The sequence below is a fragment of the Rhinatrema bivittatum genome, chromosome 1, assembly GCF_901001135.1.
Source record: "Rhinatrema bivittatum chromosome 1, aRhiBiv1.1, whole genome shotgun sequence".
Classification (NCBI taxonomy): Eukaryota; Metazoa; Chordata; class Amphibia; order Gymnophiona; family Rhinatrematidae; genus Rhinatrema; species Rhinatrema bivittatum.
In genome coordinates, this window is record NC_042615.1 from 691,545,458 (window position 1) to 691,569,449 (window position 23,992).

Here is a 23,992-nt window from a genome sequence, read left to right on the forward strand (position 1 = left end):
GCATCACTGAACTTTCTTATCTAGAAAGTGGTACATAAGAACATATGAAATTGCCATGCTGGGTCAGACCAAGGGTCCATCAAGCCCAGCATCCTGTTTCCCATAGAGGCCAAACCAGGCCACAAGAACCTGGCAATTACCCAAACACTAAGAAGATCCCATGCTACTGATGCAATTAATAGCAGTGGCTATTCCCTAAGTAAACTTGATTAATAGCCGTTAATGGACTTGTCCTCCAAGAACTTATCCAAACCTTTTTTGAACCCAGCTACACTAACTGCACTAACCACATCCTCTGGCAACAAATTCCAGAGCTTAATTGTGCGTTGAGTGAAAAAATAATTTCCTCCAATTAGACTTAAATGTGCTACTTGATAACTTCAGGGAGTGCTCCCTAGTCCTTCTATTATCTGAAAGTGTAAATAACCAATTCACATCTATTTGTTCACGACCTCTATCATATTCCCCCTCTGCCGTCATTTCTCCAAGCTGAATAGCCCTAATCTCTTTAGCCTTTCCTCATAGGGGAACTGTCCATCCCTTTTATCATTTTGGTTGCCCTTCTCTGTACCTTCTCCAGTGCAACTATATCTTTTTTGAGATGCGGCGACCAGAAATTTACACAGTACTCAAGGTGTGGTCTCACCATGGAGCAATACAGAGGCATTATGACATTTTGTGTGTTATTAACCATTCCCATCTTAATAATTCCTGACATTCTGTTTGCTTTTTTGACTGCTGCAGCACACTGAGCCAACTATTTCAATTTATTATCCACTATGATGCCAAGAACAGTTTCCTGGGTAGTAGTACCTAATATGGAACCTAACATCGTGTAACTACAGCAAGGGTTATTTTTCTCTATATGCAACTCCTTGCACTTGTCCACATTAAATTCCATCTGCCATTTGGATGCCCGATTTTCCAGTAGGCCCGGAGGTAGATGTTGGCAGCAGGCACAAGACAGTGTGGATTCAGTAGTGGTCCGCTGAGTGGGGTAACCAGAGGATCTGGACAGCAAGAGGGAAGCAGAGTTGTACATCAGGTCTAGTACTCTGTAGAGTTGCAGTAGAGGTATCGTCATAGCTGCAGCGAAGACCCGGAGCAGGAACACTGAAGGGTCATCCGTTGAAGTAGCGAGAAGTACTCACTAAGCTAGTGAAGGTGAGACTCGCAGAGAAGGCTCTCCAAGGAGTGGATAGCCCTGAGTGCAGCAAGGCCCCCAAGGAGTGGGTACCTGAGTCACTCAGTCTGGAACGCAGGAACAGCGAGGTGAAGCATCTTGAGAAAAGGAACTGAGCAAGATGGAATCCTTCTAACTCGTTGGTAGGATGGTCACGTAGGCAGTGATGTCAACTTTAGGGGACGCCCCTGAAGTTCCCGCCATGATGTGGATAAGATGGAGGCAGGCGTGCGCATGCCCTAAGTTACACCAGATTCAAGATGGCGACCGGGATTGCCCACGCCGTCTCGGGGACATCAGGGAGGTCGGCGTGCAGAGGCAGTGGTGACCATCTTTGCCAAAAGCGGAGTTACAGGGCAAAATGAGGTGAGCAGCAAAGGTCACAGCCATCTGTGACCGGGCACAACACACTCGAACTCTCCCATCTTACTACTTTGACCTCCGGCATTGGCATACAGACATCTCAAAGTGTATATTTTGTTTGTATTAACAATCTGCTTTTCAGTTGATAGGGATATTTGGGAATCTTTAGCTCAGGTGATATTTTTACATATAGGCCCATGGACTGCTTTTACTTTTATTGGAACCTCTCTGTTGTGATGCCCTAACTCTCCTATTTCATTAGTATCCTTCAAGGATACATTCCTCCGAACCATGCACTACTGAGTGACTGTCTGCTTTCCCCCTTTTTCTAGTTTAAAAGTTGCTCTATCTCCTTTTTAAAAGTTGGTGCCAGCAGCTTGGTTCCCCTCTGGTTAAGGTGGAGCCCATCCTTTCGGAAAAGTATCCCCCTTCCCCAAAAGTTTCCCCAGGTCCTTACAAAACCAAATCCCTCTTCCCTGCACCATCATCTCATCCACGCATTGAAACTCTGGAGTTCTGCCTGCCTCTGGGGATCTGCAAGTGGAACAGAAAGCATTTCAGAGAATGCCACCCTGGAGGTTCTGGATTTCAGCTTTCTACCTAAAATCCTAAATTTGGCTTCCAGATCCTCTCTCCCACATTTTCCTATGTCGTTGGTGCCCACATGTACCATGACAGCAGGCTCCTCCCCAGGACTACCTATAATCCTATCTAGGTGATGCATGAGGTCCTCCACCTTCACACCAGGCAGGCAAGTTACCAGGCAGTCCTCACATCCTCCAGCCACCCTGCTATCTACATTTCTAGTAATTGAGTCACCAACTATGATGGTTGGCTTAATCCTTCCCTCCTGGGCAGTAGCCCTGGGAGGGAAGGGTATTTCTCGTGGCTATCATTTTAGCCGGGAGAGTCTGTGAACTTCAGGTTTTGGTCTCACTTGCCATATCTCCATTTCCTTCACAATAGAGTGGTGATGTGCACCCAGTTGAAATTTATTCCCAGCTTTTCATCTGAATCGAACATTGTCTTGCCTATGGTTTCCCAAAGCCTCATGCACTTAAAGGAGAGAAGGCCCATCACGCTCTGGATTACAAAAGGATCCTGACTTAATACTTGAAGAGAACACAGCCTCATTGTTGGGCTTCTCAGCTCTTCATTTCCAATGATCCCAGCAGAATGGGTGTAGCAGTTGCCAAATATACTATTTCCAACTGGTTAGCAGATTGTATCACACACTGTTATGTGCTAGTTAGCCTCTAGATTACAGATTCTGTCAAGGCTCATCAAGTCAGAGTCATGGTTCAGTAGCTTATCTAAAAGCTATTTCAATCGGGCATCTGTAAAGCTACAATTTGGTCGGCTGTTCACATCTGCATGTTCCATTTCTGTCTGGATAGTAAGGAATAGTAATTTAGAATAAGAGGTTTTGTGCAGCCTGTTCACTCGGTAGTCCACACTCCATGGGGCAACAGAGTTGCTTTATTTGATAAGTGCTCCATCTGCTTTGGATTCCCCATGTGTCATGGCTAATTCAGCCCTTTTTGTTAATGGAGAAATTGAGTTTGCTTACTATAAACAGGGTTCTGCTTAGACAGCAGGATGAATTATCCATGTTTTAATATCTGTCTGCTTCCCTGGAGAGTGAACTACCTAGCTAAAGCTACTCTACAAATTTATTTATTTGAGGCTTTTATATACCGACATTAGTGTACAAACATAATACCGGTTTAATGTACTGAGGGCCTCCTGCATATACTCAGCAGTAAAAGCTTGAGCTAGAGAGATGGGTCCATTCAGTGCCAACAGGTGATGTCACCTTCATGTCATGGCTAATTCATCCTGCTGTCTACAGAGAACCCCATTTACAGTAAGCAAATTTGCTTTTTCACTATCTGGATAATTGATTGATAAAGAACACATCTCAAGGAGGTGTCGCAGAATTAATGAGCAAACTCATCTGGATATTGAATCTTCTAGTGTTTATCAATTAGCCCAAATCAATTGAGCCCATTGCCTCAATTGGATTTATAGGGTTTCTGTTAGAACACTGGCAAAAGCCCTTCTCCTGCAAGAAAGGATAAAGTTAATGATATCTGCTATGGAGAGGATAAGAACAAGTCAGCGGACATCAACATGGGACATGTTGAGGTTGTTGGTCCTTATGACTTCAATTGTATTCATTATTCCTATGGTGCAACTTCACAGTTGAAGAATCTAGTGGACCTAAGGTCTCAGTGGATTCAAGCCACTCAACATCTCCAGGACAGCATCTACATCATCCAGCCTTTGAGGGACTTTGTCCTGCTGGCTGATTCCAAATTCCTTTTGATGTGCCCAACCTTGGTTGGAGAGCTTATATACAGTGGCACAAACCCAGTGTCTCCATAAGAACATAAATGCCATACTGGCTCAGACCAAGGGTCCATCAAGCCCAGTATCTTGTTTCCAACAGTGGCCAATCCAAGTCACATGTACCTATTGCTTAATAATTGCTGTATTAGCAGTTTATGGATTTAACCTCTAGGAAGTTATCCAAACCTTTTTTAAACCCAGTAACACTAACTGCTGTAACCACATCCTCAGGCAACGAATTCCAGAGCTTAACCTTGCACTGAGTGGAAAAGAATTTTCTTTGATTTGTTTTAAATGAGCTACTTGCTAACTTCATGGAGTGCCCTCTGGTCCTTCTATTATCTGAGAGAGTAAACCGATTTACATTAACTCTATCGCTCCATGGTGAGACTGCACCTTGAATACTGTGTACAATTCTGGTCGCCGCATCTCAAAAAAGATATAGTTGTGATGGAGATGGTACAGAGAAGGGCAACCAAAATGATAAAGGAGATGGAACAGCTCCCCTATGAAGAAAGGCTGAAGAGGTTAGGGCTGTTCAGCTTGAAGAAGAGACGGCTGAGGGGGGATATGATAGAGGTCTTTAAGATCATGAGAGGTCTTGAACGAGTAGATGTGAATCGGTTATTTACACTTTCGGATAATAGAAGGACTAGGGGGCATTCCATGAAGTTAGCAAGTAGCTCATTTTAAGACTAGTTGGAGAAAATTCTTTTTCACTCAATGCACAATTAAGCTCTGGAATTTGTTGCCAGAGGATGTGGTTAGTGCAGTTAGTGTAGCTGGGTTCAAAAAAGGTTTGGATAAGTTCTTGGAGGAGAAGTCCATTAACTGCTATTAATCAAGTTTACTTAGGGAATAGCCACTTCTATTAATTACATCAGTAGCATGGGATCTTTGTAATGTTAGGGTAATTGCCAGGTTCTTGTGGCCTAGTTTGGCCTCTGTTGGAAACAGGATGCTGGGCTTAATGGACCCTTGGTCTGACCCAGCATGCAATTTCTTATGTTTTTATGGTAGTCTTCAAGTCCTTTCATGATTTTGTAGACTTCTAAGATATCCCATCTGTCAGCTCTTCTCCAAACTGAACAGCCCTAACGTCTTTAGCCTTTCCTCATAGGGCAGCTGTTCCATGCCCCATATCATTTTGGTCACCCTTCTCTCTACTTTCTCCAGTGCAGCTATATCCTTTTTTAGTTGAGGTGACCAGAATTGCACACAGTATTCAAGGTGCATCTCACCATGGAGTGATACAGAGGCATTATGACATCCTCCATTTTTTTATTTTCTATTCCTTTCCTAATAATTCCTAACATTGTTTGCTTTTTTGATAGCCACAGCACACTGGGCCGACTATTTCAATGTATTATCCACTATGACGCCTAGATATCTTTCCTGAGTGGTAACTCCTAAGTTATTACCTAATATTATGTAACTACAGCAAGGGTTATTTTTCTCTATATGAATCAATTTGCGCTTGTCCATGTTAAACTTCATCTGCCTTTGTAAGCCCAATCTTCAGGTCTCACAGGATCCTCCTGCAATTTATCACAATCCACTTGAGATTTAACTACTCTGCATAATTTTGTGTCTGCAAATTTGATCACCTCACTTGTTGCACCCCTTTCGAGATCATTTATAAATATACAAGCCGTTAAGCCCGTTAAAACGGGCTACATTACATTTTTTTTCAGTCCACTTTCAAACACAGCCTTCCTCACCTCCCTCTCTCCTCACCCCCCCTAACTCTCACCACAGAGTTCACAGCTCCTCCCCGCCCCTCACTCTCCCTCCCTCCCTCACCACAGAGTTCGCTGCTCCTCGCTGCCACCGTCCCCCTCCCTCCCTCACCACAGAGTTCACCGCCGCTCCTCACTGTCGCCACCGCCGCTCCTCACCACCGATAGAGCTCCTCGCCGTCGCCATATTTTTTAACAGCTGACGCTCCGCTTGACCGACGTGCTCGCCCGCACATGCGCAGTAGAGCTGCTCTCTACTGCGCATTTGCGGCACATCGGTCAAGCTTCATTTATCTAGTTAGATTAAAAAGCACCGGTCCAAGTACAGATCCCAGTATGCTCAGGAGGAATTTCATCAGATAAAACTGCTCCTAAAGGCTAATGGGGTTCAATTGGCTGACCGATTTGTCCTTATCCAAATGAAAATTCAGGTAGCTATGTTTTAGGTCAACAAGCAGAGAGAAACAGATTTATGCTTCCTGTGGCAGAAAACTGTCCAGATGTGGCACTGGGCCATCTCTCATGGAATGGTCTCACATATCCAAGGATGAGGTGATTATCTTTCATGGACAGACTCTTGAGTCCTGGAACTCCTTGAATGGTTCCTGGATAGGAGAGTAGCAAACCAAATGTGCCACAAGTGGAGCATACCTGTAATAAATTTGTTTGCATCTCTTCAGAACATAAAGGCCGAGAACTTCTAATGCAGGAGAGAGGCATGTATCCCAAAATAGTCACACATGTCACGCAATTCATTGAAAAAGGTATACCCTCATAGATGGGCCGATGTACACTTCCGCTTAACAGCGTTTTTAACTTTTATGCACTGGTGCCAATGTGGCTGCCCATTCACGTTACAATCATAGGGTAACCTTTTTTTTTTTTAAAGCGTGATTAACACTGCCGCTTATTTCTCAAGGCAAAACTTTATACTGCCGTTGTTTCTCAGTCTCAAATTTAACACGTTTTTTTCAAGAATTTTTTCAATAACCTCCAACTTGAAATTATATTCTTAGAAATGAACTTTTATTTGAATAGATGTACTTATCTCTTTTCAATAGAAAAAAGCTAGAGTCCATAGAGCTCGTCTGCTCGCTCTGCTAACATGGGCATGTTAGCTCATGCACCAATTCATTCTCTCACACACATACACCACACACAGGCAGCCACCTATTCTCACACATACAAACCCCAGGAAGACACCCATTCATTCTCATAGGCAGGCACCCATGCATTCACACACATACACCCCCAGACAGACTCCCATTCATACACATGCACACACTAAAGGCAGACCCCCCTCTCTTTTGCCAGCAGCCTCGGAGCCTCTCTCATTCCTCTGCTGCCACTGCCGCATGGCTATTGGGGAGGCGCTGATTGCTGCTACTGGCACTGAAGCCCATTCTGCTGCCTCCTCTGTGCAGGCCCCGTGGGTTTCCACTTCCTCCATGTTGATCTCGTACATTGTGAGATCCACATAGAGAAAGTACTACTCTAGCACATTACCAAAGATTACATGTGCCAATCAGTAAAAAGTAATTTTTATTTTTTTTTTACCTTTGCTGTCTGATCTTAGTTTTCTAATTGGTTGGTCACAGGCTTTTTTGTTCCACCTTCCCTTTCTTATTTTTTTGCCAATTCCTTTCATATTGTCTTTTCTTTTCTCTCCATCTATCATCTTCCCTCAAACACACAGTCAGGTTCTCATTCTCACATGCTTTCTCTCTCTCACACACACACACACTCACTCTCACATGTTCTCTCTCATACAATCATTCATACACAGTCTCCCTCTTGCACATGCTGTCTGACTCTCACACACCCAGGCTCTCTCTCACTCCCACATGCTGTCTTGTTCAAGCACAGGCTCTCACTGTCACATGCTGTCTCTCTCTCTCTCACACACACAGACACACAGGCTCTCACATGCTGCTTCTGCAAACATTCAGGTCCTCACTCTCACACACAATCTCTCAACTCATCTCATACACGCACACAATCTCTCAACCATAAAATCAAATGGCCCAACAACCCTCCCCAACCACACCACAGCCAGAAAAACCTACGATCTCAGAACACAGGCCTACTTATCATTCCCCACACTAAACTAGCACACCTCTCCTCTACCAGACAACCACCTTCTCTGTAGCTGCACCCACCCTCTGGAACAAGCTCCCTTCTCAACTCAGACTAGAATCCTCCATTCACACATTCAAAAAGAAATTGAAAACATGGCTATTCCTCAATGCCTACCACGACACAACCTAACCCCCCCTCCTCCCTCTCTCCCCCCTGCTACCCACTCTCTGCCTCACAGACCCGCCATTACAATCATTGTACTTCCAGCATCCAATTTTTAGATCCCCCTATCCTCACCCCCTGTATCACCATCCGTTACTCCTGTCAACTGCTTCTCGCCCCACATGTACTCCCCACTACGCCTATACCACCCTATTTAAAACTCGCTTTCTAAACTTACGTTACATAATATTTATTAGTACCAGTCTGTTATTGTTAAACGATTTTTGTTAAATGACTTTTGTTCATGTTATCTCATTCTCAGTTAATGTTAAAATGTAAAATGGTACGACCCTCATCATACTGTTCCAGTTGTTGTAATGTGAACCGATGTGATTACTCCAATGAATGTCGGTATATAAAAGCAAATAAATAAAAATAAACTCATCTCATACACACACTCTATGGGCCCTCAGCCTCTCTCTTACCTCTGGGCCTCCTCTTCACGGGTTGCTGCAGGATGGGCTCTGCAGCGGCCATGATCTTCTCGGGCCGATCCGCGGTGACGGCCCTGCTACCAGGCCTCCTCCTCTTCTCAGCCCGCTGCAACAAAGCTGCTCCTCTTCTGCACATGGCTGATACTCCTCCTCCTCCTTCCTGCCCACACGGCTCCAGCAACATTTTTCTTCCGGGGCCGCGCGGGCAGGAAGGAGGAGGAACACCTGCACATTCAGACGTGACCTTTTTCTTCGGGCCGTGGTGACGTAAGCTCTGCAGCGGCCCTGATCTCTGGCCGTGACATGGGATCCGCAGCGGCCCTGCTATTGGGTTTCCTCCTCTTCCCGGGCCGCCTTGATGTGGGATCCACAGTGGCCCTGCTATCTGGTTTCCTCCTCTTCGTGGGCCGCTGCGGCAGCCCATTAACGCTGCTCTTCTGTATGCAGCAGATGCTCCTCCTCCTTCCTGCCCTCGTGGCTCCAGCAACGTTTTTCTTCCAGATGCTCCTCCTCCTTCCTGCGCAGGCAGGAAGGAGGAGGAGTGAACGTGACCCTTTTCTTCGGGCCGTGGTGAGGTAAGCTCCACCACAGCCCTGCTGATCTTCCTGCTGTAGTTCCCTACTTCCGCCGGCCCTGCGGACCAGGCGACACACCTCCACACTATAGGCGACACACACTTTGGAAAGCTCTGCTGTAGAATGTCAGTTGCTGCTATACTTAAGAGAAGGTTTGGGAGTAGCCTGCATGGAGTGACAGATGCTTCTAGCCTTAACAGAAGGCTTGCTGGGCATTTTTTCCTTTGCCTGCCATCATTCACTGTTACTATGGAGCCAGTCCATTAAGACAGAGACTGAAAACAAGCGCCTGTTATCCTAATGCACATACAGCAACATCCCTGTGTGCCACGATGCAATATATAAATGAGGCAGCATTAAAAAATGGCACACTACTGGAGAATGTGTGTTGCTGGCGCTCAAGAGGTTATTGCATCGGGTGCCCACAGTTGCAACGGCGCTCAGTATGAACATCTGTTTTGATAATACTTGCTTTGGTTATTTTGCTGAGGCTCCGATTTCACATGCTGCAATTGATTATAACAGGCACCCATTGCTATGGGTGTCTAAATTGTGTGGTCATAGGCTCAAAAAGAAGTGCACATTTCCTATCTATCTAATTTTGGGTTTTTTGCCCTCTCAAGCAGTAAATTCAAGAGCTGGGAAACAATGAGGAGGGCACATTTATTGCAACACAGAAATGTGCTTTGGGTACGCAGCATTTTCCTGCATCAGGTGGTCATAGTTAATGCTCTCATCTATATGGAATTTGCATGTGTTGGGTACTATCAGGTTTGTATTTGTTAGGGGGTGCATTTTGGATGCGCTAATCTCCTTATTACATTGGGTGCTGGTTTTGCTTGCCCAAAATACGCGCCCATCCGTACGTAAACCCATATGCTAGGCTGGGTGCATTTTATTGCATCGTCCCCCTATGTTAGGGATGTACATGAAATCCAATCTGACTCCACAAAGAATGCTAAATGAGCAAATACTGTGGGTCTTTATAGGAAAGATTAGTGGAGATCTGCAGTTAAGGAAAAGGGTAAGTATCAAGAATTTAAGTTCCATTTGCATCCGGTATTGTGAACCAGCTTAAGACTGATCTCTGCTGGAGTGTTAATAGCAATTCTCTCTTTGCTGATCTTATGTTGTGTTTTGTGTTCTGAAGAAAGAAAACAGGATCTAAGCCAGAATATACAGTACTGTTTGTTCTACTGCACCACATGAACAATTGATACAGTGAAAGAGAAGAAGAGTTTGTTTGTTTTTTTATCCCTTAGCAGAGAAGAGCACTCAAGTTCCACTTCCTGTAGATATATACCCTTGAGGAGGGGCTAAACATGGTTTATCCAAATTGATGTTCTATTGTTTACTTTGACACTAAAATCATATATGCAAATCGGAACTGGAAATCGAAACTATACTAAAAAAAAAAACGTAATCCCGCCCCACATGCATATGATACAATAACAACGGTAGACATAAAAAAAGTAGCCAACACTGTATCCCCGACATTGGCAAAGATCGTTAATCTATCATTAGAAGAAGGATCCATGCCAGACGCACTAAAAGAAGCAATCGTAAAACCGATTTTAAATAAGAAAAACAGCGACCCACTTAACCTGAGCAGTTACAGACCAGTATCAAACCTACCCTTAATTGCAAAATTAATAGAAAAAAACATACAAAAGCAACTAGCTGAACACCTAGACAGCAATAACATCCTATATCTTTTACAACACGGATTTCGAAAACACTATAGCACAGAGACACTTCTGCTTGCGCTGACAGATAACATCATGAGGAGATTTGATAACAGTAAACATTATTCTAGTGATGCTAGACCTATCAATGGCCTTTGATACTGTAAACCACGACATACTTCTAAATAGACTAGAAGAAATAGGACTAAACAACATACCCTCAAATGGTTTAGATCATATCTAAGTAACAGATATTTTCAAGTACAAATCAAAGACTCTATATCAGATAAAATAAACCTTCAAACAGGAGTTCCACAGGGATCCGCCCTTTCTGCTACACTTTTTAACGTATACCTGCTACCATTATGCCACCTGCTAGCTGGGCTGGGAATCGCACACTATATATACTCTGACGATATTCAACTAATATTACCTGTTGCAACACAATTGAGAAAACATTAAATACAGCTAACATGTATCTAGATATCAAACAGCTATTAAACCAAATGGAGTTAGTAATTAATATAGAGAAAACAGAATTCTTACATCTAGAACGAAAAAAAAATATGGAGATCACAAAGAGCCCAATCTCACTCAATAACAACCAACAGATAACACTAGCAGAGAAAGTACGGAATTTAGGAGTAATAATTTACACAGAACTAAGCTTAAAACAACATATATCTCTAAAAGTAAAGGAAGGATATGCCAAACTCATGGTTCTCAAAAGACTAAAACCACTTCTAACAACCGCCAACTTTTGATCAATACTACAAGCGTTGATATTCGCAAGCACGGATTATTGTAATGTCCTTCTAGGTCTACCATACACCTCACTAAGACCACTGCAAATTTTGCAAAACACAGCTGCTAGAGTGTTAACTGGCAAAAGAAAAAGAACACATCACCGAAACACTGGCTGAATTACACTGGCTTCCCATTGAACAAAGAATACAATACAAAACACTATGCACCATACATAAATTAATACATAACAAAAACGCAGACTGGCTAAACACAGCCCTTCGTGTACACAATACACATCCCTAACAGAAACCTAAGGTCAGCCAACAAAGCACTCCTAACTATTCTATCAGTCAAAACAGCAAGACTAACACAAGTAAGAAAAAGGGTGTTATCCTTGGCAGGCCCCATACTATGGAACGCCATGCCCTTGGAGTTAAGATTACAAAGAGACAGCAAAGCCTTTAGAAAAAATTTAAAAACCTGGCTCTTTAAACAAGCTTTTCAAAGAGAGGGGAGAATAGAAGACAGGGAAGTGCAAGGTACGAACAATTGAACACCCACACACACTACAGTAATCACTAAGTATGGAGTTTTTAAAAGATAGCTCATCACTAAAGGAGAAGTTACAATTATAAAGTTAGTGTTATACTCAAAACTGATATAGAGAGACCTGGACATGATTTATCACATTATCAATTAACATTGATTACAAACTATGTTACCGAACCTTATGGCACCTGTGTAAACTGACAGATTTTAGTATCATAACTTTTATGTGCCTTACTGTAAACTGTTGTGACTGTACCCACCTTAACGACGGTATAGAAAAAGATTTAAATAAATACTTCACTGTGAGAATTTAGTTTAGAAGTGAGGAAAATAGCTAAGTCTATTTCTGGTTCTATTTCTGGTCACAAAAAGGACCATGAAATATATTATTTCTAGAAGAATTTTGCTGTAAAGAATCATGGTAGTATTTTAATTTCTTAACTTTGGTAATGCATCACTATGTAACATCTTCAGGGGTAATTTTGTAACTGCCTGTATTTGGTCCTAAGTCCACAGGTATCTCTCACCCGTGGACTTTACACTGATTTTCAAGCAAAATTATGTATATACATTCACTTTGAAAATTATAAAGGAAAACATAGCCGCACATATTACTCCTACAAATTTTTGTAAGTGGTTTTCCTGAGAAAATTGTGCCAGCTTTTTTGGTGTGTGCAAGTGCACACTCCTCCCCAAATCCATGTCTGAGAACGCCTTCTCCTTTTGCAGGTAAAGTTTTAGGGCTCCAGTGAAAATACCTACGAAGGTGTAGCCTTCTAGAAAGGCAATGTATTGAGAGAAGAACATCCCATCTATGTCATAGTGCCGCCATGTGAGCCTGCTTGTAATAGTTATTTCCTGTGTCTATATAAGACAGAGACATCTAGAGGAGCTATGAAATTTTAGTTTGCCTTTAGAGAGAGAAGGGTTTTCTTTCAGTTCTCTTTAGGTTTTTACTGTAAAAAAAAATTAAGCCTTTGCTGAAGAGTCTTAGAATATAATGAGTAACTTCTAGCTCACACCCAGTGAATTATAAACTTATCACTAGTGATTTTTGTAGTTAAGTGTGCTGTGTGATTTTTATGGGGGGATGAAATAGGAGAGAGGAGACGTAGTACCCACAAGATTCTTGCTCACCGCTTATACCCATCAGCTATTCAGAGGAGAGTCGAGGAGCTACCTAAATGATATAACAAACGGAGGAGAAGAAGCAAAAGAAATGATCCAACTCGGAGCATCAGTAACCTGCAGATACCTTTTTAGAAGGAATTTTAAATTGGAGGGAGTATCTGTATACAGTCTCTTCATCGCCCCTAAGTTCCAAATAGAATAGCTGGTGAGTCCCTAAATTTCAAGGAGGAATAAGGGGGCTTGAAGAGAGTGAATTACATTTGTGCATGTAACTTAGCCCCGGTATTGATTGTGACTGGCACTGAGACTCATTTCCTGAGTTTAGGATTACACATATGAAGTGTTATTGCATGCATAAGTTTACTCACACAGGAAAGGCAATTTTTTAAAATCTCTTTTCTGTGGGTAACCCATGGAAATGGCTTTCAAAATGTATCCTCCCTGTGTCTAGGGGTGTCAGATATCCTGTTCCATGAATCTACCTGTAGTTGTCATCCTCCCTATCCTTCCCCCTTACCTAGCCAGTCAACTTCAAGGGAAGGGAAGAGTCTGCTCCCTGATCTCTAGCAGAGACAAATACCAATCTGAAACAGATTATAAGGCTGGGGAGGGAAGAATCCCCCTTCCCACCTGGACCAGAGCTTCAGATTCTTCCCACTGTCCCTAAACCGAAACCATCCTTTTGTTCTGCTGTAAATAGAGAGATGTATAGTTTCCTCTCCTTGCCCACCTATTCTATTGATATCCAATAATAGCCAACAGAGTAGAGACTCTGCTCCTTCCCATACCAATTCCTCCCAAGGAGAAATAATGGGAGCCAAGAGAAAGCAGGTAATCCTATCTTCATCTTCCCTTCCCACAGATGGTAAACATAGGAAATACTTGCCTGTCTTCCCATGTTCTCACACAACTGTAGAGGGATCAATGGAAGCCAACTAATCCTTCCCATAATGCTCTGGAGCAGCAGGGAATAGTACTGTCTGCTCTGTTCCTTCCAAATCCCTATGGTCTGTCCAAAGGAACAGACCCACAACCACAGGGCTAGGAGAGACAGCGGAGGAGGGGTAGAGCAGCTGAGTCACTGTGGATAAAGTTTGGTTGAGAGAAAACCAATTTGAAATGGAGACAGTATTGAGGGAAATACCAGTAAAGAGAAAACCAGAGGGAGCCAATTGAAGCATAAGGGCAGCAACTTGACAAACTAAAGATTAATAAATCACCAGAACCAGATGGTTTTCACCCCAGAGTACTAAAAAAAACTCAAATATGAAATTGCAGATCAGTTACTAGCCATTTCTAACCTATCATTAAAATCATTCACTGTACCTGAAGACTGGCTAATATAATGCCAATTTTCAAAAAGGGCTCCATGAATGATCAGTAAACTATAGATCAATAAGCGTGACTTGGTTGGGTAAAATAGTAGAAGCTATTTTTAAGAACAGAATTACTGGGCAAATGGATAGACATGACTTAATGGGAAAGAGCTAACATGGATTTGGTGAGGCATGACTAACCTTTGCTAATCTGTTAGAATTTTTTAAAGGTGTAAATAAGGGCAAGGCAGTCAATGTAGTGTCTGGATTTTCAGACTACATTTCACAAAGTCCATCATGAGACTCCTTAGAAAATGTAAAAGTATAGAAAGCAAAAGAGGGAAAACAGAGAGTAGGTCTAAATGATAAATTTTCCCAATAGAGAATGGTGAATAGTGGAGTGCCCCAGGGATCTGTTCTGGGACCATTGCTTTTTAATATATTTATTAATGACCTGGATATGGGAACAACAAATGAAGTGATCAATTTTGCTGATGACACAAAATTGTTCAAAGTTGATAAATTGCAAAACTGGGAGACTGGGAATGCAGATGGCAAATGAAATTTAATGTGGCAAGTGCAAAGTATTGCACTTACAGGTACATTTTAAAAAGAGTGCGTGTGTCCATAAATGCTTGTATTGGGCATGTGAGTAAAGATACACGTCATACTGGATAATATACTGAAATCGTTGGCCCAGTGTGCTGTGGCGATCAAAAAAACAAACAATGTTAGGAATTATTAAGAAGGGAATGGAGAATAAAATGAAGGATGTCATAATGCCTCTGTGAGACCACACCTTGAATACTGTGTGCAGTTCTGGTCACCGCATCTCAAAAAGGATATAGCTGCATTGGAGAGAGTGCAGAGAAGGGTGACCAAAATAAGGGGCATGGAATGGCCGCCGTATGAGGAAATGCTAAAGAAGTTAGGGCTGTTGAGTTTAGAGAAGAGATGACTGAGGGGGGATATCTTAGAAGTCTACAAAATCATGAAAGGACTTGACCAAGTTAATGTAAATTGTTTGTTTACTCTCTCAGATAATAGAAGGACCAGGGGGCATTCCATGAAGTTAGCAAGTACCTCATTTAAAACAAATAAAAGAGAATTCTTTTTCACTCAGCGCATAGTTAAGCTCTGGAATTCATTTCCTGAGGATGTGGTTACAGAAGTTAGTGTAACTGGGTTTAAAAAAGGTTTGGATAAGTTCCTAGAGAATAAATCCATAAACTGCTATGATGGTAATTAATAAGCAATAGTAGTTTGTGATCTATCTAATGTTTGGGTACTTGTGGCCTGGATTGGCCACTGTTGGAAACAGGATACTGGGCTTAATGGATCCTTAGTCTGACCCAGTATGGCATATCTTATCTTCTTATGTTATCTTTGCCATGTGTATGTTTGCAGCCTTTTATGCGCACAAGTGATCATGGGGGGGGGGGGGGAGGAGAGCGCCTCTGTTAGACAATCTGTTACTCTCTATCTCCCACTATAAGAAGGGCACTTCCAATTCGGGTGGGATTTAGAGGTGGGGCAGTGATGCAAGGGTCTACAGACCCTTCTGCTCTAAGCAGACCAATATAACCCCCCCCCCCCCCCCCAGGACCCCTGAGGCTCAAAATCTCTAGACTTGCACCTCATCAGGTAACAGTGTAAAGCTTATCACTGTATATTGAACATGTAATATAGTAGTAAAGTAGATGAAAAGCTTCATCTAGGACTATCTATTTGCAGGGGCTTTTATGGTTTCTGTGTTGTGTATGTACTTCTTATTCATGAAGCAGTACTTAAACATTTAGAAATGGGCATATATTTTTTGCACTTTGGCACAATGTAATTGTAGGAGCTTAACTAAAGCACCAGCAACCTCCAGTATCCAGTAGAAAAAAGCAAAAGCTGTATTTATAAAAAGAAAAATATTAGAACAAGAATAAGTGTTTTCTTATTGTGTTTTGTCTTTGCAGAAACTTTGAAGTTCGTCGACTATGTTATCAGATGTCCTTTAATGATAGCTACAACTGAACTGAAAATATAATTTTAATACACACCCATCATTTGTAGTTGAAAAGCCTTCAAGAATTAATACAAGATGGAAAATGCATACAGAGACAGGACTTCATTAGTGAAAGGTGCTAAAGATATTGCCAAGGAGGTGAAGAGACAAACCGTAGGAAAAACAAATAGAGCAGAGGATGGTGCTCAAGATGGCTATACTCAACAATCCAATCAGTTTCAAGATGATGAAAACAATTATTATAACCAAGGGTGGAATTATAATGGGGAAGCCAATGATGATGAAGGGTCTAGTGAAGCAACAGAAGGCCATGACGAAGAGGATGAAATTTATGAGGGTGAATATCAAGGCATTCCAAATATGGGACAGGGCAAAGAAGGCATAATAGCTTTTGGGAAGCCCATCCCAGATGAGTACAAAGACCGCCGTGAATTGGAAACGGAGAGGAAGGCTGATGAGGAAGAGCTGGCTCAGCAGTATGAACTCATTATTCAAGAGTGTGGGCATGGTCGTTTTCAGTGGTCTCTCTTCTTTGTCCTTGGAATGGCCTTAATGGCTGATGGAGTGGAGGTATTTGTGGTTGGATTTGTGTTGCCCAGCGCTGAGACAGACATGTGCATACCCAATTCAAGTTCAGGATGGCTTGGTAAGTCCAGACCATTTTATGCAAACTATATTTATCAAAAATAATATGTTAAGAATGATCCAGCTGCTAATAATTTTGGAATTAGATAGCTCAAAAGAATTGATATGGGTTTACATAATTTTTCACCTTTAAGTTACTGGTTCTAATTCATCTTAGGTTGGTAGTCCTGAAAGTTATTACATTCTGAAAGTAGTTTGATAGTATTTGTGAAACAAGTGATTGATCAGAGTCCATTTCCTAGTGGACAGGTATCCATAATCACTGAAACCACCATTATAATGTGGCTTTGATTGGCACTATTATGGCCAGTCTTGGCATAGAGGTAAAAAAAAAAAAAATTGCACAAACCTGGAAACTAAGAGGTTCATAATCAAATGTTTGTCCTGCTAAGTTTGAGACTTAGCCAGAGAAACAGTGAGATTTGAATTTCCCGCTACGCTCACCACCCCAGAGTTATCCAGCTAAACTGGGGGCGTTATGAGGTGGGATTGGCTTATCTGGATAATGCTGATGTTCAGAGCTATCTGGGTAAGTCTGGTTGTGCCATGGAACAGTGCTAAAGCTATCCAAATATGCTTATCTGCATATATTCAGCAGCACCACTGAATTTCCTGGCTAAGTTATCTGATGAATATGGATAACTTACCCGGACTGTTTGTAGTTGAATGTCAATCTCTAAATGACCACCTCAGCCCTAAAGGTACTCCATAGCAGGGAAGAGTTGGTGAGCTTGTATTGCTGCTGTTCGTGCTGTACCTTCTGTGTGGACTTCAGTTTCCAGTGTTGATTATGGCACCATTTATGAACACTTAAATTCATTAGAGAAATTAATGCAACAGCATGCTGGACTTGATTAAATCAGGAAGCAGCTATAGAGAATAGGGATGTGAATTGTTTTTTGACAGGCCGTATGACATAGTGAGGGCAAAGGTAGCGCCGGTGCCATTTTAAATATTGGCAATACGGCCCGAGTGCAGGAGGTCGCTCCCGGACCCCCGCTGGACTTTTGGCAAGTCTTGTGGGGGTCAGGAGGCCCCCCACAAGTCCCTGGGGGTCCAGCGGGGGTCCGGGAGCGATCTCCTGCACTCGTGACGTCGGGTGACAGGAACCAAAATGGCGCCGGCGCTACCTTTGCCCTGTCATATGGTAAGGGCAAAGGGCCACTGGCGCCATTTCTATTAACGCAGCCGTGGCCCAAGAGCGGGAGATCGCGCCAGGACCCCCCCACTGGACCCCAGGTAATTTAAAACATTTTGGGGGGTTCGGGAGGGTGGGGGATTTGTTTTAAAGGGTCGGGGTGGGTTTTAGGGTTGTTTTGGTGTGCCAGTTTTCCTGCCCTCCCCTGATTTATGATTTTTTAACAAAAAAACCCATGACGATCAGATTTCCCTCCCCCCCCCAGCCAAAATCGATCGTTAAGACGATCGATCACACGATTCACATCCCTAATAGAGAATGCATTAAGTTTTCAACCTGATAAATTTAATACAAAACACAACTTTTAGCATGAAAACAATTTTTGAAAATAAGACCATATAAGCAGAAGAAACATAGAAACATAGAAATGACGGCAGAAGACCAAACGGCCCATCCAGTCTGCCCAGCAAACTTTCACACTTTTTTTTTCTCTCACATACTTATCTGTTTCTCTTGGCTCTTAGTAACCTTTTTTATTCTAGTTCCCTTCCACCCCCGCCATTAATGTAGAGAGCAGTGTTGGAACTGCAAGTAAGTGAAGTAGCTTAATTAGTTAGGGGTATTAACCACTGCAATAAGCAAGCTACACCCATGCTTATCTGTTTATCCAGACTATGTAATTCAGTCCTTTTGGTTGTTGCCTGAATATAGATCCACCTTTCTTCATTCCCCCCTACCGTTGAAGCAGAGAGCTATGCTTTATATGCATTGAAAGTGAAGTATCAGGCTTATTTGGTTTGGGGTAGTAACAAGCAAGCTAGTCCCCGCTTTTTTTGTGAATGCAAATACTTTTTTCCACATTTCCTCATTGCCGCTGAAGCTTAGAACAATGTTGGAGTCACATTACCCATGTGTATGTTTATTGAATAAGGATATTATCACCAGGTAGAAGCCATCGTTCCCATGAGCCACCCACTCTTCATTCACATCCTCTAGACGTTATGGATCCACAGTGTTTATCCCACGCCCCTTTGAAGACCTTTACGGTATTGGTCTTCACCACTTCCTCCGGAAGGTCATTCCAGGTATCCACCATCCTCTCCATGAAGAAATACTTCCTGACATTGGTTCTGAGTCTTCCTCCCTGGAGTTTTAAATCGTGACCCCCTAGTTCTGCTGATTTTTTTTTTTTCCAACGGAAAAGGTTTGTCGTTATCTTTGGATCATTAAAACCTTTCAAGTATCTGAAAGTCTGTATCATATCACCTCTGCTCCTCCTTTCCTCCAGGGTGTACATAATTTAGATTCTTCAATCTCTCCTCATAAGACATTCGATGAAGACCATCCTCCTTTTTGGTCGCCCTTCTCTGGACCGCCTCCATCCTGTCTCTGTCTCTTTGTAGATACGGTTTCCAGAACTGAGCGCAGTACTCCAGGTGAGGCCTCACCAAGGATCTGTATAAGGGGATCATCACTTCCCTTTTGTTACTCGATATTCCTCTCTCTATGCAGCCCATTTTCTTCTGGCTTTAGCTATCGCCTTGTCACATTGTTTCGCCGACTTCAGATCGTTAGACACAATCACCCCAAGGTCTCTCTCTTGCTCCGTGCACATCAGCCCTTCACCCCCCATTGAATACAGTTCTTCCAGATTTCCACACCCCATATGTATGACTCTGCACTTCTTGGCATTGAATCTCAGCTGCCATATCTTCGACTACTCTTCCAGCTTCTTTAAATTCCGTCTCATTCTCTCCACTCTTTCCAGCATGTCCACACTGTTGCAGATCTTAGTGTCATCCACAAACAGACAAACCTTACCTTTTATCCCATCCGCTATGTCGCTTACATAGATATTGAACAGGACCAGTCCCGACACCGATCCTTGCGTCACTCCGCTTAACACCGCTCTCTCTTCAGAGTAAGTTCCATTTATCATCACACATTGTCTTCCGTCCATCAACTAGTTTGCAAACCAGGCCACCACCTTGGCACTCACTCCTAAGCTGCTCATTTTATTCACCAGCCTCCTGTGCGGGACCATATCAAAAGCCTTGCTGAAATCCAAGTAGATGACATCGAGCGCTCTTCTTTGATCCAACTCCCTGGTCACCCAGTCGAAAAAGTCAATCAGATTTGTCTGACAGGATCTTCCCCTGGTGAATCCATGCTGCCTCTGGTCCAGCAATTCTCTCGACTGTAGATAGTTCACTATTCTTTCAGCAACGTCTCTATCACTTTTCCTACCACAGAGGTGAGGCTAACCAGCCTATAGTTACCAGCCTCCTCTCTGCTCCCACTCTTTTGAAATGGGACCACCACCGCTCTTCAATCACTTGGCACCACTCCTGTTTCTAGGGATCTATTGAACAGATCACACAGCGGTCCCGCCAGCACGTCTCTGAGCTCCCTCAGTATCCTGGGATGAACCTCATCGGGCCCCATGGCTTTGTCCACTTTCAGTTTCCCCAGCTCTTCCCACACATTCTCCACTGTAAACGGAGTTACATCTACTCCAGTCCCCTCCAGTTTCTTGCTAACTAGCGGTGGTCCTTCTCCTGGGTCCTCTTTAGTGAACACCGAACTGAAGTATTTGTTTAATGTTTCTGCCATTTCTTAGTCTCTCTCTACACATTGAAAGGTGAAAAGGATCAATTTCACTATACCACTTTGAACTTCTGTCCTTTCTCTGATGTATCTGAAATGTTTTGTCACCTCTTTATCTCTTTGGCAATCCTTTCTTCCGCTTGACTTTTTGCCATCTTGAATACTTTCTTCGTCTCTCTGTTGTACCATATATTCTTCTTTGTGCTCCTCCCTTTGGGATCCTTTATATTTCTTGAATGCTGTTATTTTAGCTTTTATTTTATCAGCCACCTCCTTTGAGAACCAGATAGGTTGCATTTTCCTTTTGCTTTTCTTTACTTTTCTGACATATAGATTAGTTGCCTTGATTGCTCCTTTCAGATTGGTCCACTGTTGATCCAATGTTTCTTGTTCTCCCAACCTTTTAGTTCTTCCTCCAGGTACTTCCCCATTTCATCAAAGTCCGTGTTTTTGAGCTGCAAAACTTGGGTCTTCGTGCTTCTTCTACATATCCTGTGTGTGATATGAAACCATACTGTTTGATCACTGGTGCTGAGGTGGGCGCTCACCTGGACATCAGAGACATTATCTCCATTTGTGAGCACTAAATAGAGTATAGCTCCCTCTCTCGTGGGTTCCATTACCATTTGTTTGAACAAAGCACCTTGCAGGACATCCACTATTTCTCTACTATTGTTAGATTCTGCAGAAGGGATTCTCCAGTCTACATCCGGCAGATTAAAGTCCCTAATGATCACCACTTCTCCTCTCTCTCTCCCATCTTTTGGATGTCTTCAACGAAATCTCTGTCATGCTCTTCCTTTTGGTTTGGAGGCCTGTAAACCACTCCAATATAAAAGGATGCCCCATCTTTTTTTAGGTCTGCCCATAGTGCTTCTTCATTGCCCCATCTTCCTTGCAGCTCAGATGCTTGGATATTGTTTCTGACATAAAGAGCCACACCTCCCCCTTTCCTATCCACTCTGTCCTTCCTTAACAAGTTATAGCCTGGTATTGCTGTATCCCAATCATGAGATTCTGCGATAGCAACAATGTCCAAGTCTGCCTCCACCATTAGGGCTTGCAGATCTGGGATTTTGTTGCCCCAAACTACGAGCATTTGTGGTCATAGCTTTCCAGCTTTTCTTGTTAAGGTTACTGCCTTTCCTGGACTCCTTTTGAGACTTTAGTTGAGTTTTGTTATTCGCTTCACTCTTTCCCTTTGCAGTTGTGCCACTGATGACGGTCATCCATCACAATGAGCTTTTTCCTTTGGTTACTGATCTGGAATTTCTGTATGCATTGGGTTTCTTCTCTCTTTTCAGGTAACACTTCAATCTTTTTCTCAAGAACTTCTTCAGTGTTTAATATAGAGAAGGCTTTTTGTACTTGTTGCACTTGATACAGTGTGTGTCTCCGCATCACAGGTCTAATTCTACCAGAGCCCACTGTAATCCTGGTTTTTATTGAGTTCCTTAATGTCCTGTGTGAGTGGGGGGGGGGGGGGGGGTATACTTGTGGGCTGCCCATCTGTCAAGAACGGGTATCTGTGGGTCACATATCTTATCCTACCTGAGCCCACTGTATCTCTCTTTTTTTCTTGACTCCGTGTTTTTCTGTGGTAATGGGGAATTAATTCCCGAGTAATGTAATGTGGGTGAAATTCTCTTTATTGAAGCTAATTCAGCTTTAACTTCAGCCAGCTCCTTTTTCAAGGAAGAGAGTTCTGCACAAATGGGGCAAGCTCTAACTTTCCAGATGCTTTCCTTCAGAATAAAGGCTCCACAACAGTTACATTGGATAGTCCTTATTTTGGTAAATTATTTGATTGTTAACATCTAAGGAAATACCAATTTACTAATTTATCTTGTTGCCAATTATGAAGTTAGACAGACTACATTAGAAAAACAAACCTAGGGGGTGGGTGGGCAGAGGGGTAGGGTGGGAGGGAGTTAAACAGTTTAAACCTAGGTCAAGCTGGGTAGAGCAGGACACTTTCTGGAACTTTACTTGTCCTTTAGCTATTAAATGATCCCACAGCACTTATCTCCCAATATTAAACATAGATTGTTAATATCAGCTAATACAATAAGAGAGATACTGGGTTGTTTTTTTTTTCTTTTGGTGGGTTTTTTTTTTTTTATCTTAATGCAAACCAATAGCAAGAAACCAAACAAATATACAATAACTAGAACTAGAAGAGAAACAATATGCAGTGCAGAAGATATTTCCTTCTTGAAATGCAAACATTTTCCTGACAATAGTATGTGATTTCTTTTTTTTTTTTCTTTCTCAAAAGACCATTGTGGGAGGTTTACAGTCCCCATTTTGAAAGCATACCTAACTAGTTTGATTTTATGGAAAGCTGCAATGAATATGCATGGAATATATTTGCAAATATTGGTCTCCAGTGTATGCAAATCTATTCCATGCATATTCATTACAGGGGAAGGGCTAACCTAGGGCAGAGGTTCCCAAACCTATCCTGGGGGACCCCCAGCCAGTCAGGTTTTCAGGATATCCTGATTATGATAGAGGTCTATAAAATCATGAGAGGTCTAGAATGCATAAATGTGAATCGGTTATTTACTCTTTCGAATAATAGAAGGATTAGGCGCACTCCAAGAAGATAGCAAGTAGTACATTTTAAAACAAATTGGAGAAAATTCTTGTTCATTCAGTGCACAATTAAGCTCTGGAATTTGTTGCCAGAGGATGTGGTTAGTGCAGTTAGTGTAGCTGGGTTTTAAAAAGGTTTGGATAAATTCTTGGAGGAGAAGTCATTACCTGCTATTAATCAAGCTGACTTTGGGAATATCAATTGCTATTACTGGCATTAATAGCATGGGATCTACTTAATGTTTGGGAACTTGCTAAGTATTTGTAGCCTGGATTGGCCACTGTTGGAAACAGGATGCTGGGCTTGATGGACCCTTGGTCTGACCCAGTATAGCAACCACTTATGATTTTAATATGCATGAGCTAAAATGTGCATGCTCTGGAGGCAGTGCATGCAAATTTATCTTATGCATATTCATTGTGGATATCCTGAAAATGTGACTGCCTGGGGGTCCTCAAGAACAGGTTTGGGGACCATTTCCTAGTGGTTAGAACAATGAGCTGTGAGTCAGGGAAACTAGGGTTCAAATCCTGCTTCTCCCACTGATAATCCTTGTGACCTGTAGCAAGTCACTTGATCTCCTATTGCCTCCAGTACCCATTTTGCAAGCTTTT

The 23,992-nt window shown here is 42.5% G+C and overlaps 1 protein-coding gene across 1 annotated transcript in view; it reads left to right on the forward strand.

Annotated features, from left to right (window-relative positions):
- Positions 1-16,413: 16,413 nt before the first annotated feature.
- SV2C (synaptic vesicle glycoprotein 2C) overlaps positions 16,414-23,992 on the forward strand; it is a 305,333-nt gene continuing 297,754 nt past the window's right edge. The window contains exon 1 of the mRNA XM_029586219.1: positions 16,414-17,035. Within this exon, the coding sequence (XP_029442079.1) occupies positions 16,465-17,035 (571 nt within the window). The 5' untranslated portion in view covers positions 16,414-16,464. The remainder of the gene's footprint in view (positions 17,036-23,992) is intronic.